General features: G+C 47.9%; 1 protein-coding gene across 2 annotated transcripts in view; it reads right to left on the reverse strand.

Moving 5' to 3' along the window:
• LOC311146800 (activated CDC42 kinase 1-like) overlaps positions 1 to 17,004 on the reverse strand; it is a gene marked incomplete at both ends in the record, with an annotated part of 64,113 nt that overhangs the window by 14,700 nt on the left and 32,409 nt on the right. For both annotated transcript variants that reach the window (XM_084183391.1, XM_084183390.1), the window contains 9 exons: positions 1,826 to 1,917; positions 2,858 to 3,052; positions 3,830 to 3,924; positions 5,514 to 5,660; positions 6,138 to 6,264; positions 7,585 to 7,868; positions 8,435 to 8,587; positions 12,545 to 12,775; positions 15,395 to 15,465. In XM_084183391.1, coding sequence (XP_084039517.1) covers positions 1,826 to 1,917; positions 2,858 to 3,052; positions 3,830 to 3,924; positions 5,514 to 5,660; positions 6,138 to 6,264; positions 7,585 to 7,868; positions 8,435 to 8,587; positions 12,545 to 12,775; positions 15,395 to 15,465 — 1,395 coding nt within the window. The remainder of the gene's footprint in view (positions 1 to 1,825; positions 1,918 to 2,857; positions 3,053 to 3,829; positions 3,925 to 5,513; positions 5,661 to 6,137; positions 6,265 to 7,584; positions 7,869 to 8,434; positions 8,588 to 12,544; positions 12,776 to 15,394; positions 15,466 to 17,004) is intronic.

The raw sequence follows: 17,004 nt of genomic DNA on the forward strand, positions 1-17,004 counted from the left end.
CTGGGGGGAGAGACCAGACTGACTGACTGGGGGAGAGACCAGACTGGCTGGGGGGAGAGACCAGACTTACTGACTGGGGGGAGAGACCAGACTTACTGGCTGGGGGAGAGACCAGACTGGCTGACTGGGGGGAGAGACCAGACTGGCTGACTGGGGGGAGAGGCCAGACTTACTGACTGGGGGGAGAGACCAGACTGGCTGACTGGGGGGAGAGACCAGACTGACTGACTGGGGGGAGAGACCAGACTGACTGACTGGGGGGAGAGACCAGACTGGCTGACTGGGGGGAGAGACCAGACTGACTGGGGGGAGCGACCAGACTGGCTGACTGGGGGGAGAGACCAGACTTACTGACTGGGGGAGAGACCAGACTGGCTGACTGGGGGGAGAGACCAGACTTACTGACTGGGGGGAGAGACCAGACTGGCTGGGGGGAGAGACCAGAATTACTGACTGGGGGGAGAGACCAGACTGGCTGACTGGGGGGAGAGACCAGAATTACTGACTGGGGGGAGACCAGACTGACTGGGGAGAGACCAGAATTACTGACTGGGGGGAGAGACCAGACTGACTGACTGGGGGGAGAGACCAGAATTACTGACTGGGGGGAGAGACCAGACTGACTGACTGGGGGGAGAGACCAGAATTACTGACTGGGGGGAGAGACCAGACTGACTGACTGGGGGAGAGACCAGACTTACTGACTGGGGAGAGAGACCAGACTGGCTGGGGGGAGAGACCAGACTGGCTGGGGGGAGAGACCAGACTGGCTGGGGGGGAGACCAGACTGGCTGACTGGGGGGAGAGACCAGACTGGCTGACTGGGGGGAGAGACCAGACTGGCTGACTGGGGGGAGACACCAGACTTACTGACTGGGGGGAGAGACCAGACTTACTGGCTGGGGAGAGAGACCAGACTGGCTGGGGGGAGAGACCAGACTGGCTGGGGGGAGAGACCAGACTTACTGGCTGGGGAGAGAGACCAGACTGGCTGGGGGGAGAGACCAGACTGGCTGGGGGGAGAGACCAGACTTACTGGCTGGGGAGAGAGACCAGACTGGCTGACTGGGGAGAGACCAGACTGACTGACTGGGCGGAGAGACCAGAATTACTGACTGGGGGGAGACCAGACTGACTGACTGGGGGGAGAGACCAGACTGGCTGACTGGGGAGAGACCAGACTGACTGACTGGGCGGAGAGACCAGAATTACTGACTGGGGGGAGACCAGACTGGCTGACTGGGGGGAGAGACCAGACTGGCTGGGGGGAGAGACCAGACTGGCTGGGGGGAGAGACCAGACTTACTCTTGACAAACACTGCTGGCTGGGCGGGGCGGGGCAGGGTAGGGGCTCCACCAGAGAGAGAAGGAGAGATAGGGGAAGAGGGAGCAAGGGAGAGTGAGAAACAGACAGAGAGAAAGAAAGAAAGAAAGAAAGAAAGAAAGAAAGAAAGAAAGAAAGAAAGAAAGAAAGAAAGAAAGAAAGAAAGAAAGAGGGAGAGAGAGAAAAAGCATGTGAAAGGGAAAGAGAGAGAAAGAGAAAAAGGAGGACAGACAAATGAATAAAAAGCTAAAAGGCAAGAGTACAAGTCAGATTGGACACATTGTGTCAACAGTCAAGTTCAGAAAAGCCAGAATAAGACGGAGATCAACCAAGAAAGATCAACCACCAAGAAAAACATCAACCACGTAGAGAAACATCAACCACCAAGAGAAACATCAACCACCAAGAAAAACATACTTCCTCGAGTCACTGACAATAGTTGTCCAATATAATAGTGTTATGGGACAGGGGCAGTAGGTTGTTTAGCAACCGGCCACTCACTTTTTGCTCGTCCCGGTAGCTGAGTGGGCCGGGCAGCATTGAGGTCCAACCCCAAGACATCTGGTGGGTCCATGGGGTTTCCTAAGTACAGACTAGAGAGAGAGAGAGAGAGAGAGGAGAGAGAGAGAGAGAGAGAGAGACAGAGACAGAGACAGAGACAGAGACAGAGACAGAGACAGAGACAGAGACAGAGAGAGAGACAGAGAGACAGCAAGCATGACAGAGAGAGAGGGGGAATTTATTGACTTTCCATACCAAGAGGTTCTTTACCAAGGGCTAGCCATAAATCAGGTGTACAGTGGCTCGCCCCAGGTTTCACATCTGTTTATCCAACCCTGGGCCACATTCAATTGCCAAACGTTATCGAATGTTGCAGATAGAAATACCAATACAGGTCAGAGTGCAATGTTTGTTCTACATAGCATATTTCTATTTGATTGTTCCAAAACCTTGCATCCTGCTTAAGGCACCCCTGGTCTGCCTGATGTGGTCATTTCAACTACGCGTCAGCTGACTAAACAGTAAGATGAACGATACTCTACTGCACTCTAGTGGTCAGAAAACCAATGGCAACCTAGACTCACTGAAGATACTGTATTTATTGGCAACCTTGACTCCTGTGTGGCTCAGTTGTTTAGATCATAGAACTTGCAATGCCCAGTTTGTGGGTTCGATTCCCTTTACTAAAAAACGTATACACTCGCTCAACTGCAAGTGTCACAATTTTATAGATTTGATCAAATTTGATCAGATTTTACAAGGATGGGACAGGTAGATGGAGGAAGTATGAGGACATGTCTTTAATCGTTAATGTGGTCCGGGTTACTTATGAGGACATGACTTACTCATTGATGATTTAAGGTTAGGGTTAGTTAATGAGGACATGACTTACTCATAGATGATTTAAGGTTAGGGTTAGTTAATGAGGACATGACTTACTCATAGATGATTTAAGGTTAGGGTTAGTTAATGAGGACATGACTTACTCGTAGATGATTTAAGGTTAGGGTTAGTTATGAGGACATGACTTACTCGTCAATGCGGTCTGGGAAGCCCCAGCAGCGGTGTGGGTCGGAGTCTCCGTGGCCAGTGTGGATGAAGCTGTGTTTAAGGGGTCTGCTGATGTCGTGGGCCGACAGGCCCGCCTCCGAGGTCACCACGTTCCTGGGGAACTGGCCCACCTTCAGCGTGCGCTTGTTTTGGCCCCACCACAAGTAGTTCTCCGCTCTGAGAAAGAGGGTTGTAGGTCGACGTACAGGTGAATGTGAGAAAACACACAGATACAGTACAGACAGACAGGACAGGACAGGACAGGACAGGACAGACAGACAGACAGACAGACAGACAGACAGACAGACAGACAGACAGACAGACAGACAGAACAGACACACAAATGGATGCACTGCAGAAACACAAGCACACGCACGTAACACAGGTATATAAGGACATAACATATACAGGTATATAAGGACATAACATATACAGGTATATAAGGACATAACATATACAGGTATATAAAGACATAACATATACAGGTATATAAGGACATAACATATACAGGTATATAAAGACATAACATATACAGGTATATAAGGACATAACATATACAGGTATATAAGGACATAACATATACAGGTATATAAGGACATAACATATACAGGTATATAAGGACATAACATATACAGGTATATAAGGACATAACATATACAGGTATATAAGGACATAACATATACAGGTATATAAGGACATAACATATACAGGTATATAAGGACATAACACATACACAGGCAGGTACATACACATGTGGGTGCAGATACACACGCATAGCCTACACACACACACACACACACACACACACACACAAACACACGTGCAGATTCACACACATATACCCATGAACACAGATACACTCTGACAATACATGCACAGACACAAAACATACATAGAAAAACCCAATGACGACAGAATATTGATTTACAGTTCATTAGTTGATCACACACACACCTGCCCTCGATGATGGTGATGACGTCGTTGACCTGAATCTGAAGCTTGTCAGCCTCTTCAAAGTCCTGCAGCGCGCACATGTCTGTTGGCATGGTCTGGAGCGGAGACATACACATTAAACACACACTGCACCCCAACAAGGTATCCGAATGTAGTCATTTCAGCCCAAAACCTACATTGAAATCAAATTGTGAGTTCATCAAGTTAGGATTCCTCAGTTGGTGAGGCCATAATATGCCCCTAACCACACAGTGTGCCCCTGACCATACAGTGTGCCCCTGACCATACAGTGTGCCCCTAACCATACAGTGTGCCCCAGACCATACAGTGTGCCCCTGACCATACAGTGTGCCCCTGACCATACAGTGTGCCCCTGACCACACAGTGTGCCCCTAACCATACAGTGTGCCCCTAACCATACAGTGTGCCCCTAACCATACAGTGTGCCCCTGACCACACAGTGTGCCCCTAACCATACAGTGTGCCCCTGACCATACTGTGTGCCCCTGACCATATAGTGTGCCCCTGACCATACAGTGTGCCCCTAACCATACAGTGTGCCCCTGACCATTCAGTGTGCCCCTAACCATACAGTGTGCCCCTGACCATTCAGTGTGCCCCTGACCATACAGTGTGCCCCTAACCATACAGTGTGCCCCTAACCATACAGTGTGCCCCTGACCACTCAGTGTGCCCCTGACCACACAGTGTGCCCCTGACCATACAGTGTGCCCCTGACCATACAGTGTGCCCCTAACCATACAGTGTGCCCCTGACCATTCAGTGTGCCCCTGACCATACAGTGTGCCCCTAACCATACAGTGTGCCCCTGACCATACAGTGTGCCCCTAACCATACAGTGTGCCCCTGACCATACAGTGTGCCCCTGACCATACAGTGCCCATCACCATTCAGTACCGTAGAAGTTTCACTAGGTGGGGCTATAGCTCCATTTAACACATTAAGGGCTCCCAAAATCAGACTTAATCTTGTCATTTAATAATGCAAATAAATAATAAATAATTCAAATTAAATTACATTTTATACAAATTGTGTATACAGGTTAAGTATTCAGTACTGACATGTCAGTTTGTAAGCAAATTGATCCACTAAACTTGACGTCAGAACGTAACAGTCGTCGCTCATGAAGGTCATGTATACAACCTTGAACATACACATTCAAAATATACTCAGACATGCAAATACACACATGGAATCACACAAGGAATCACACATGGAATCATACACAGAATGCAAATGTAAATGCAAATCTAACTGTAAGTCGCTCTGGATAAGAGCGTCTGCTAAATGACTAAAATGTAAATGTAAATTCTGATGTATACACACAGACACCCCCCACACACACACAGTCTTGTACAGCTAACCTTGTGGGGACACACAATTCAGTCCCATTCAAAATCCTATTTTCCCTAACCCTAATCCTAGTCCTAACCCTAACATTAACCCAAAAACCTAACCTTAACCCTAACCCTAAACCTTAGCTCCTAACCCTAACCCTTAACATAATTCTAACCTTAACCCTAAAACCCCTTAGAAATAGCATTTGACCTTGTGGGGACTAACAAAATGTCCCCCAGTTGGTCAAATTTTTGTTCATTTACTGTTCTTGCGGGGACTTCTGGACCCCACCAGAACAGTTAAACACGTCCACAGGGGGGTGTACCTCGAGCAGGAATTCCCTGAGGGCGACGAAGGTGGGCCTGTGGTCAGCTTTCTGGGCCCAGCACTGCAGCATGACGCTGTAGATGTCCTGGGGACAGTCCTCTGGCTTGGGCAGACGCTCACCCTCCTTGTCCATCCTGTGTAGGATCTGAAACACAGATTGAAATACTGAAATTAAACCCACGATGAAAGCTGACGTGCAAAGGAGCCAAATACTTCTACACACGTCTGCTCGTGTTTGCTGTGTGTGTGTGTGTTCGTGTGTGTGTGTGTTCGTGTGTGTTTGTATGTGTTCGTGTGTGTGTGTGTGTGTGTGTGTTCGTGTGTGTTCGTGTGTGTGTGTGTTTGTATGTGTTCGTGTGTGTGTGCTCATGTGTGTGTGTTCGTGTGTGTTCGTGTGTGTTCATGTGTGTGTGTGTTTGTATGTGTTCGTGTGTGTGTGTGTGTGCTCATGTGTGTGTGTGTTCGTGTGTGTTCGTGTGTGTTCGTGCGTGTGTGTGTTTGTATGTGTTCGTGTGTGTGTGTTCGTGTGTGTGTGTTCGTTCGTGTGTGTGTGTGTGTGTGTGTGTGTGTTCGTGTGTGTGTGTTCGTTCGTGTGTGTGTGTGTGTTCGTGTGTGTGTGTACCTGGCTGCCGTTGAGGCCCAGCCAGGGCTCCTGTCCGTGGGTATACATCTCCCACAGCGTCACCCCGAACATCCAGGTGTCTGTGGCGTGGGAGAATATCCGCGTCTTCAGGCTCTCAGGGGCACACCTGGAGGGGGAGGACAGACACACGTTAGACTACTGGATCAAAAACACACACAATATGGCATGCAGGGAGGGGCACATCAGGGGCACATCAGGGGCACATCAGGGGCACAATGTTGTGGAATGTTCAGATAAAAATGTAGACATGTCGAATAACATAATCATGTCTGCTCTATTCATGACATTTCTATCTGCAACGTCAGACATTTGCTTACTGAATGTGGCCCCTGATCACAACGACACATACAAAAACACAACACCCTCCCACTCACCCCCCACCAACCACCTTCCCCTGTCCCCCTCACCCAACCCCTCTCACCAACCACCTTCCCCTGTCCCCCTCACCCAATTCCTCTCACCAAACACCTTCCCCGTCCCTGTCACTGTCCCCCTAAACCAACCCCTCTCACCAACCACCTTCCCCTGTCCCCCTCACCCAACCCCTCTCACCAACCACCTTCCCCGTCCCTTTCCCCTTCACCCAACCCCTCTCACCAACCACCAACCACCTTCCCTGTCCCCCTCACCCAACCCCTCTCACCAAACACCTTCCCCGTCCCTGTCCCCTTCACCCAACCCCTCTCACCAACCACCAACCACCTTCCCTGTCCCCCTCACCCAACCCCTCTCACCAACCACCTTCCCCTGTCCCCCTCACCCAACCCCTCTCACCAACCACCTTCCCCGTCCCTGTCCCCCTCACCCAACCCCTCTCACCAACCACCTTCCCCTTTCCCCCTCACCCAACCCCTCTCACCAACCACCTTCCCCTGTCCCCCTCACCCAATTCCTCTCACCAACTACCTTCCCCGTCCCTGTCCCCCTCACCCAACCCCTCTCACCAACCACCTTCCCCGTCCCTGTCCCCCTCACCCAACCCCTCTCACTAACCACCTTCCCCGTCCCTGTCCCCCTCACCCAACCCCTCTCACCAACCACCTTCCCTGTCCCTGTCCCCCTCACCCAACCCCTCTCACCAACCACCTTCCCCTTTCCCCCTCACCCAACCCCTCTCACCAACCACCTTCCCCGTCCCTGTCCCCCTCACCCAACCCCTCTCACCAACCACCTTCCCTGTCCCTGTCCCCCTAACCCAACCCCTCTCACCAACCACCTTCCCCTGTCCCCCTCACCCAACCCCTCTCACCAACCACCTTCCCCGTCCCTGTCCCCCTCACCCAACCCCTCTCACCAACCACCTTCCCCTTTCCCCCTCACCCAACCCCTCTCACCAAACACCTCCCCTGTCCCCCTCACCCAACCCCTCTCACCAACCACCTTCCCCTGTCCCCCTCACCCAACCCCTCTCCTCCTGTCACCTCACCAGGCAAACGGAACCTTGCGGTGCTCCTGCATCACGTAGTGCTCGTGGTTGTCGGGCAGCGATCGCATCAGGCCGAAGTCGCCGATCTTCACCCTCTTGTCCGACGCCAGCAGGATGTTGCGGGCGGCCAGGTCGCAATGGATGAAGCACCGCTGCTCCAGGTAGGCCATGCCGCACGCCACCTGCATGGCGTACTGGCACAGCGTGTGGATGAGGACGGGCTCCTGCGGCTGAACGCAGCGCAGACGCTCCAGGAGGGAGCCCAGCGGGGCTAGTTCAGTCACCTGGGGGATAATATGGCGCAGATGAATAGAACAGGGAGGAAAGGTCAGCTTTCATTTTAGTCATCTGTCTCGATCAATCACTCCTCTCCTCCTCCCGGCCTTGAGATTTCTGACTCTGACATGATTTAAATGGGGACAGGAAGCAGTCTTGACAGGAAGCAGTCTTGACAGGAAGCAGTCTGAGCAGTGTGTTTACTTATCTCTCTGTGTGCATGCGTGTGTGTGTGTGCTAGAAAGAAAAAACAAGTACAAAGTGCAAAAGAGTGTGTGTGTGTGTGTGTGTGTGTGTGTGTGTGTGTGTGTGTGTGTGTGTGTGTGTGTGTGTGTGTGTGTGTGTATGTATGCACCACAGGAGGTTGGAGGAACCTTAATTTGGGGAGGATGGGCTCATGGTAATGTCAGGAGCAGAATAGGTGGAATGGTATCAAATACATGGAACACGTGGTTTCCATGGTTTCTATGTGTTTGATGCCATTCCATTTACTCCATTCTAGCCGTTATTATGAGCCGTCCTCCCCTCAGCAGCCTCCTGTGGCATATACGTATGCAGATGTGTGTGTCCGTACCATCTTCATGGGGTGTGTGAGCACCACCCCGTACAGCCTGATGAGGTTCTGGTGGTCCAGGGAGTGCATGGCGTTCACCTCGCAGATGAAGTCGTCCAGTGCGTCCGGCTGCCTCAGCATGTCTGTCTTCAGACACTTGACTGCTACCTCCAACTGGAGAGGAGAAGGGGGTAGGGAGAGGAGAGAGATGGAGAGGGGGATGGGATGGGTTAGCATAATGCTAAATCCATAGTGAAAACGATTGATGGTTAGCTAGCAAATGTTTACTTTGAGTGACTACAGTTGCGCTTACTAACAGTGTGGTGGCCGTGGAACAATCTAAAACTCGGAGACAATAGAGCACCAGGGGTGTATTCATGCAACCGTTTGCTTCCGTTTGCTTCTGCTTGGTTCCTAGTGAACACACCCCAGATTGGTTCTGTTTGGTTCCTAGTGAACACACCCCAGATTCGTTCTGTTTGGTTCCTAGTGAACACACCCCAGATTGGTTCTGTTTGGTTCCTCTGAACACACCCCAGATTGGTTCTGTTTTGTTCATGGGGCCCGACTCAGACTTAGGAAACGCATTTCCTACGCACTTCTCAGTAGTTGGTATTCAGGCTTACCTTATGCAGGTGCGTAACGGGCTTTACAGGCGTGGTTGCCTTGGCGCGCTGAATACATTTTATTCAACCGCTGAAAACACTCCCACTTGCTGGCCAACAGATTTTCAGAGTTTTCATTCAATAGGGTTTTCAGCACATTTATCTAAACCCATCCCTTTAAATTGGTGTACCCTTCGTTCCAATTTTCTCGACAGACCCACTAAAATATATGGAGAGAACGGTTCAGAAAATTACTGCTCAATGAAAGAAAGCCATGTAAATACACGCATATTCGTATCATTTTCAGCACCAATTGGTAGATCCCAAAATACTCTGATCTTGTAGATTATTTAGGGTTAGAAAAGTATTTATCAATAATTTTAAAAAAAAAGTTTGGAGAGCCTTTACGCACAAAATATATTGGTGAATAAAAAATACAGTGGTTTGATTCATCCTGAAAGTTGCCGTATTCAAGTTCAATACATGAAATATTAAAAGGTGGGAAAAAGTGTACAATAGGGGTTGAACAATAGTCCTATAAATCTACCCTAATTCTCACTAAACATGGAACCGAATGACAACGGTCCAGTCGTTGTGAACCGTGTGCAAGGATCCATGCTTAAACTGCTACACATGGTCTGCGTTCCATCATGATTCAAATAGGCTACAACTTGTAATATGTTAGCCTAACGTGATCCAATATTGCTAGGGCTCCTCAGGATTCAGGAACAACCACAGAAACGTGACAGAGGAAAGAAAGGTAAACTCATAATGGAATGGAATGGAATGATGCTAAATGTAATGAAACTAACACTAAAGTGGCAGTTGTAAATGTATGTGGGTATAACTGAAGGTGTCTACCTATAGTGGCTAATATTTAACACGATACAAATGGTAAAAAGTCTGGGCATATAATTAAAACATTCTAGAAATCATAAATCAACTCGGTAGGTTTGGCGATATACTGTCATTTGCGCATGGCTACAGAAGCTTATAGCTTGGGTCTCCAAATGTCATCCCTGCAGGTTATAAGGTTTCATAAACATAAAGGTGATATGTTGATATGCTTCAGTTTGCTGCCATATGACTGGTTTCACATTTGTCACCAGCGATCATAAGGTAAAATAGATCTAAAACAATTGTCATTTATATTTACAATACCCTTATCCAAACGGCTTACTCATTTACCTAGCTCTTATCAATAGCTCTTATCAATTTGTAATTTACAGTGCATGGAGAAAGGTATTATTTCTATTGGAGAAAAAAATGATTTTGTTCCACTTAGAACTGACAGGTTGCTTGACTTTATTAATAATTTAATCGCACGTAAAGTTGGTGGAATTAAGAACGAATTAAGTCAAGGTCAGAAAACGGCGCCACACCTTCATTTCTTTGATCTCCACCCCAAATGAATAGCAGGTGATTATAATGCTATTTATCATGCTTTAGTTCAAGATCAGAAAAACGTGTAGAGAGAAAAGTGCATCAAAAGGGAATTACTTTCCATTTAACTCGGGTCAGAATCCCCCCCACTAGTGAATGCACCCCAGATTGGTTCTGTTTGGTTCCTAGCGAATACACCCCAGATTGGTTCTGTTTGGTTCCTCCCAGATTGGTTCTGTTTGGTTCCTAGTGAATACACCCCAGATTGGTTCCGTTTGGTTCCTAGTGAATACACCCCAGATTGGTTCCGTTTGGTTCCTAGTGAATACACCCCAGATTGGTTCCGTTTGGTTCCTAGCGAATACACCCCAGATTGGTTCCGTTTGGTTCCTAGTGAATACACCCCAGATTGGTTCTGTTTGGTTCCTAGTGAATACACCCCAGATTGGTTCTGTTTGGTTCCTAGTGAATACACCCCAGATTGGTTCCGTTTGGTTCCTAGTGAATATACCCCAGATTGGTTCCGTTTGGTTCCTAGTGAATATACCCCAGATTGGTTCCGTTTGGTTCCTAGTGAATATACCCCAGATTGGTTCCGTTTGGTTCCTAGTGAATACACCCCAGATTGAGCTTCCTGAACAATACTTAATTTTTTTAAAGGTTTTTGTTTGTTGGCCAAGCTGGCCGGCCCTATTTGCTAAGCTAAATGCTACGAAGGACAGCGGCATGGTGCTGTAATGATGAGGTATATGATACAGCAGGATAATAGATGACAGGAATGGAGCTCTTACTATAGCATTATGTGGCTGATCAGTGTTAATAGACCTTATTCCCTTTAGATTGGCGCTCAGCCACTGGACTAGATGTTCTGCGCTCAGCCACTGGACTAGATGTTCTGCGCTCAGCCACTGGACTAGATGTTCTATAGCCCTCAAACTCAACTCTGGACCCTGAAGACAGTTCTACTGCATGTTTTCATTGTTCCCCTCTAATCAGGGACTGATTTAGACCTGGGACACCAGGCGGGTGCAGAAAACCAGCAGGCTCCAGACCTCGTAGGACAGGGATGGGCAACTCCAGTCCTCAGGGGCCGGAGAGGTGTAACACTTTTCCCCCATCCCTAGCAAACACAGTTGATTTTAAACTAATTGCATTCTAAACTGAAGATCATGATTCGTTGATTATTGGAGTCAGGTGTGTTCGCTGGGGCTGGGGTCCGAGGTCTGGAGTTACCCATCCCTGTCGTAGGGTAAGATTTGAACAGCCCTGTTCTATGGGCTCTGTAAACCTTGTGTCACATATTCACATATTCCTTTGTCTGTTGGGACTCTGCACCTGGCTTTACTGGTCCCATCTGGCCATGTTGTGGTCACTGTGTGTGTGTGTGTGTGTGTGTGTTTGTGTGTGTGTGTACTGTGTCTTTGTGTGTGTGCGTGTGGTCACTCAGTCACTTCTGGAGAGTGTTTGGACAAGATTCTCTCTTTCTCCATCACTCCCTCACTCACTCTCTTCCTCAAGGTCAAGTCTATAGGGGTCAAGGGGTCAACCAAAACAGATGTTGGAGGGAGGGTGTTTTTGGTCATTTTTCCCATGTTGTCATGGTTTGAAATTTGAACCCACTGATACTGTTTCCCAGGGTGATCATGAGGGACTTGTATATCCTCCTCCCCTTCTTCCACTTCCTCTTTCTATTCTGACCCCTTACTGTGATACTTTACCACAACCGTTCCAGAAGCATGGGTGAAACAACTGAAGTGTAAAAACAGGTGCTGTCTGTGCGGCCAGAGTAACATCTCTAATTGATTAGGCCTACAGTGTCTCTGTTTCACCCACGGTCCAAAAACACTTGCCGTTCATTTTTTGGGGGGCCGGTATTCTCTCTTCCCTGATAACGATTATTGATCATCTGAATTAGATGTGTCTAGATGGGACCCTGTTTTCTAAACGGGGACCTATAGGGGGTAAGATTTAGACCAAAACCTATCCCACCACCTGCCTCTCTCTCTCACACACACACACACACACACACACACACACACACACACACACACACACACACACACACAGAGACAGAGACAGAGACAGAGACAGAGACAGAAAGACACACAGAACCCACACCCTCTCACCCCCCAATCCCTCTCACCACTTTCCCGGCGGGCGTGAACCACTCGCCCCTTTTGACCACGCCAAAGGAGCCGTCGCCCAGCTTCTCGAAGAGGGCCAGTTCCTTCTCACTGATCAGACAGGTGAGTGCCTGCTGCTGGGGGGGCTGGGACAGGGTCTGGGGGGGCAGCGTGGGGGACAGCTTGCGGAAGGAGGAGGTGGGGGCCGCCTGCTGGAAGTCCCCACTGTCCGTCCGCTTCCCACTGAACACCTGGAGAAAGAGAAGAGAGGATATGTCGTTAATTGTAAATGAGTCTTTGGGTGCTGTAGCACAGGAGTTATCTGACCTGTATGAAAAAAGACGGACAGTACTAAAGCAGTGAGAATATCTTGTTCACCATTAAGATATTTATACACTCCGCTGCCAGTTTATTAAGTACACCACCCCGTTCACGAAAATGGTTCGCTCCTACAGACAGTGAGTCACGTGGCCGTGGCTTGCTATATAAAGCAGGCAGACAGGCATCGAGGCATTCAGTTACTGTTCCATTGAATGTTACAATGGGCAGAACGAGTGACCTAAGCAACTTTGAACGTGGTATGATCGTCAGGAGCACCGGTTCCAGTATCTCAGAAACGGCTCCTGGGCTTTTCACGCACAACAGTGTCTAGTGTTTACCGAGAATGGTGCAAAAAACTAAAAACATCCAGTCAGCGGCCTGGAACAGGAACAGTCCTGTGGCCGAAAACAGCTCGTTGAGGAGAGGTCAAAGGAGAATGGCAAGAATCATGGAAGCTAACAGGCGGCCCACAAACAGACAAATAACGGCGCAGTACAACAGTGGTGTGCAGAACGGCATCTCGGAATGCACAACTCATTGGTCCTTGTCACAGATGGGCTATTGCAGCAGACGACCACACCGGGTTCCACTCCTATCAGCTAAAAACAAGAAGAAGCTACTCAAGCGGGCACAGGATCACCAACACTGGACAATTGAGGAGTGGATAAACATCGGCTGGTCCGACAAATCCCAGTTCCTGTTGTGTCATGCTGATGGCAGAGTCAGGATTTGGCATAAGCAGCATGAGTCCATGGACCCATCCTGCCAGGTGTCAACGGTACAGGCTGGTGGCGGTGGTGTGATGGTGTGGGAAATGTTTTCCTGGCACACGTTAGGTCCACTGATACCAATTGAGCAACGTTTGAACACCACACCTTGTAGAATCCATGCCCGAAGAATTCAGGCTGTTCTGGAGGCAAAGGGGGGTCCGACCCAGTACTAGATGTACCTAATAAACTGGCCACTGATGACAAGCCAACCTATGACTTTAACCTCAGTTGTACATTCAAAGAACCAGTACCACTGGTTGTCTGTGTGAAGACAGGTTAGTTGTCGCTGCGGTGTGTCAATGGGTCTGTTCATCAGTCTGTGTGTAGGTCTCTGTAGTGAGTCTGAGTTCTAAATAGGGTATGGGAGGTTCATTAAAACAGTGAAGATGGTAGACCATCACCCAACCCTGAACTGAACTCCCAACCTTCTGCTGAATGATCCTATACACACACGCACCCCACAATTTGGAATAATTTAGTCCAGTCCATTTTTGACTTTGAAGTGAAAAATCGAAATTTCTGCCAAAAAAATTTGGGGGGGTCCTGTGCAGTTGTAAATCAAACAAATACACGCGTTAACACCTAATGTTTTTTCAATTTCAAGTTATTTTAGAAGAGATAATGATTCATACAATGGTTCCAATATATTTGACCACATATGTATGTATGTACAGTGAGGGAAAAAAGTATTTGATCCCCTGCTGATTTTGTACGTTTGCCCACTGACAAAGAAATGATCAGTCTATAATTTTAACGGGAGGATCTTGTCAATGATCTCAAGGCAGCTGGGACCATAGTCACCAAGAAAACAATTGGTAACACACTACGCCGTGAAGGACTGAAATCCTGCAGCGCCTGCAAGGTCCCCCTGCTCAAGAAAGCACATATACAGGCCCGTCTGAAGTTTGCCAATGAACATCTGAATGATTCAGAGGAGAACTGGGTGAAAGTGTTGTGGTCAGATGAGACCAAAATTGAGCTATTTGGCATCAACTCAACTCGCCGTGTTTGAAGGAGGAGGAATGCTGCCTATGACCCCAAGAACACCATCCCCACCGTCAAACATGGAGGTGGAAACATTATACTTTGGGGGTGTTTTTCTGCTAAGGGGACAGGACAACTTCACCGCATCAAAGGGACGATGGACGGGGCCATGTATCGTCAAATCTTGGGTGAGAACCTCCTTCCCTCAGCCAGGGCATTGAAAATGGGTCGTGGATGGGTATTCCAGCATGACAATGACCCAAAACACACGGCCAAGGCAACAAAGGAGTGGCTCAAGAAGAAGCACATTAAGGTCCTGGAGTGGCCTAGCCAGTCTCCAGACCTTAATCCCATAGAAAATCTGTGGAGGGAGCTGAAGGTTCGAGTTGCCAAACGTCAGCCTTGAAACCTTAATGACTTGGAGAAGATCTGCAAAGAGGAGTGGGACAAAATCCCTCCTGAGATGTGTGCAAACCTGGTGGCAAACTACAAGACATGTCTGACCTCTGTGATTGCCAACAAGGGTTTTGCCACCAAGTCCTAAGTCATGTTTTGCAGAGGGGTCAAATACTTATTTCCCTCATTAAAATGCAAATCAATTCATAACATTTTTGACATGCGTTGTTCTGGATTTTTGTTTTGTTATTCTGTCTCTCACTGTTCAAATAAATCTACCATTAAAATTATAGACTGATCATTTCTTTGTCAGTGGGCAAACGTACAAAATCAGCAGGGGATCAAATACTTTTTTCCCTCACTGTATGTATGGATATGTATGAGTTTGTGTAAATGTACCTTGCTCATCCAGGACTTGCGCTTGCACATGGCTTTCCTCCTCTTGACTGCCTCCCACAGCCGTCTCTGCCCTGGAGCGACACCAGCGAGAAACAGAGAGAAGACAGACAGAGAGAGAGCGACAGAGAAAGACAGACAGAGACAGAGAGAGCATGAGAGAGAGCCCGCGAGAGGGAGAGAATGTCACTGACTATGCAGACCAAGAATGAGAAACCCCTCCTTCAAAACTAGAAGAGTGATATCACTACGGCATGTGATAGTGATAGCCATATCCCATTCATATTCATTCATTTATGTATTGGGCGCAGGGGGGTGAAAACCAAACATTGAGTGGCTCACATAACAATCAGTGTTATGCTAATGCTAAGAATCTGTTCATGTGTGATCATATTCTACTTCAGGTGTGGCCAACCCTCTTCCTGGAAAACTACTGGCTATGCAAGCTTTTGCTCCAACCCTGTTGTACTGCAACTCATCCGATTCAGCTAATCAAGGTCCTGGTGGGTTACTAATTAAGAGAATCAGGCTAGAAAGCTTCCAGGAGGGTAGCCCTCTGGGAGGAGAGTTTGGCACCGCTGCTGGACTTGAAATGTCAGAAAAGCATTTACATATTTGAGTAATTTAGCAGACACTTATCCAGAGTGACTTATGTGCGACAGTTAAGCTCATTCATCTTAAAGGGATACTTTGGGATTTTAGCAATGAGGCCCTTTATCTACTTCCCCAGAGTCAGATGAACTTCTGGATAAAATGTTTATGTCTCTGTGTCCAGTATGAAGGAAGTTAGAGGTAGTTTTGCGATCCAATGCTAACTAGCGTTAGCGCAATGACTGGAAATGCTAGCAGATACCTATAGACTTCCATTCATTGCGCTAGTTAGCAATTGCGCTAGCGCGAGTTAGCAACTTCCGTCAAACTGCACGCAGAGACATAAAAATTTTAATATATAATTTAATATATGCCATTTAGCAGACGCTTTTATCCAAATTCGACTTAGAGTAATGCCTGCAGACTTTTACGTATGGCTGGTCCCGGAAATCGAACCCACTACCCTTGCGTTGCAAGCGCCATACTCTACCAACTGAGCTACAGAGGACCACGAGTATCCACAAGTTCATCTGACTCCGAGGGAAGTAGACAACATCCCGAAGTATCCCTTTAAGATAGCTAGGTGAGACAACCACATATCTCAGTCATAGTAAGTAATATTTTCCTCAATAAAGAAGTTATCAGCAAAGTCAGTGCCAGTCGTAAAAAGTAAAGTGCGAGTGTTAGTTCACGAAAGGCAAGGTGTTATTGTTCTGTACCGTTGACAATCCTCACTAGCATACAGTACCACTGACTGAATATGAAGCAATGTCTTGGATGTGTATTATAATTGGTATCCATGTATGGATATTGGAACGTAGCTAATGTATATGAATGGATTGTAGACTGTAGATAAAAATATCTGAATCAACTCACAGGTTGCAACTCTGAGCTCACCTATGGAAAACCTGAATGAAATATCAAAAGAAATAAAGAAAAAAGGAGTGTGCGTGAGGAAGGAATAGAAGGAAGAGAGGAGAGAGAGAAGGAAGAGCGGGAAGATAAGGGAGAGAGGAGAGAGA

The sequence above is a fragment of the Coregonus lavaretus genome (assembly GCF_964263955.1).
Source record: "Coregonus lavaretus genome assembly, chromosome: 19".
Classification (NCBI taxonomy): Eukaryota; Metazoa; Chordata; class Actinopteri; order Salmoniformes; family Salmonidae; genus Coregonus; species Coregonus lavaretus.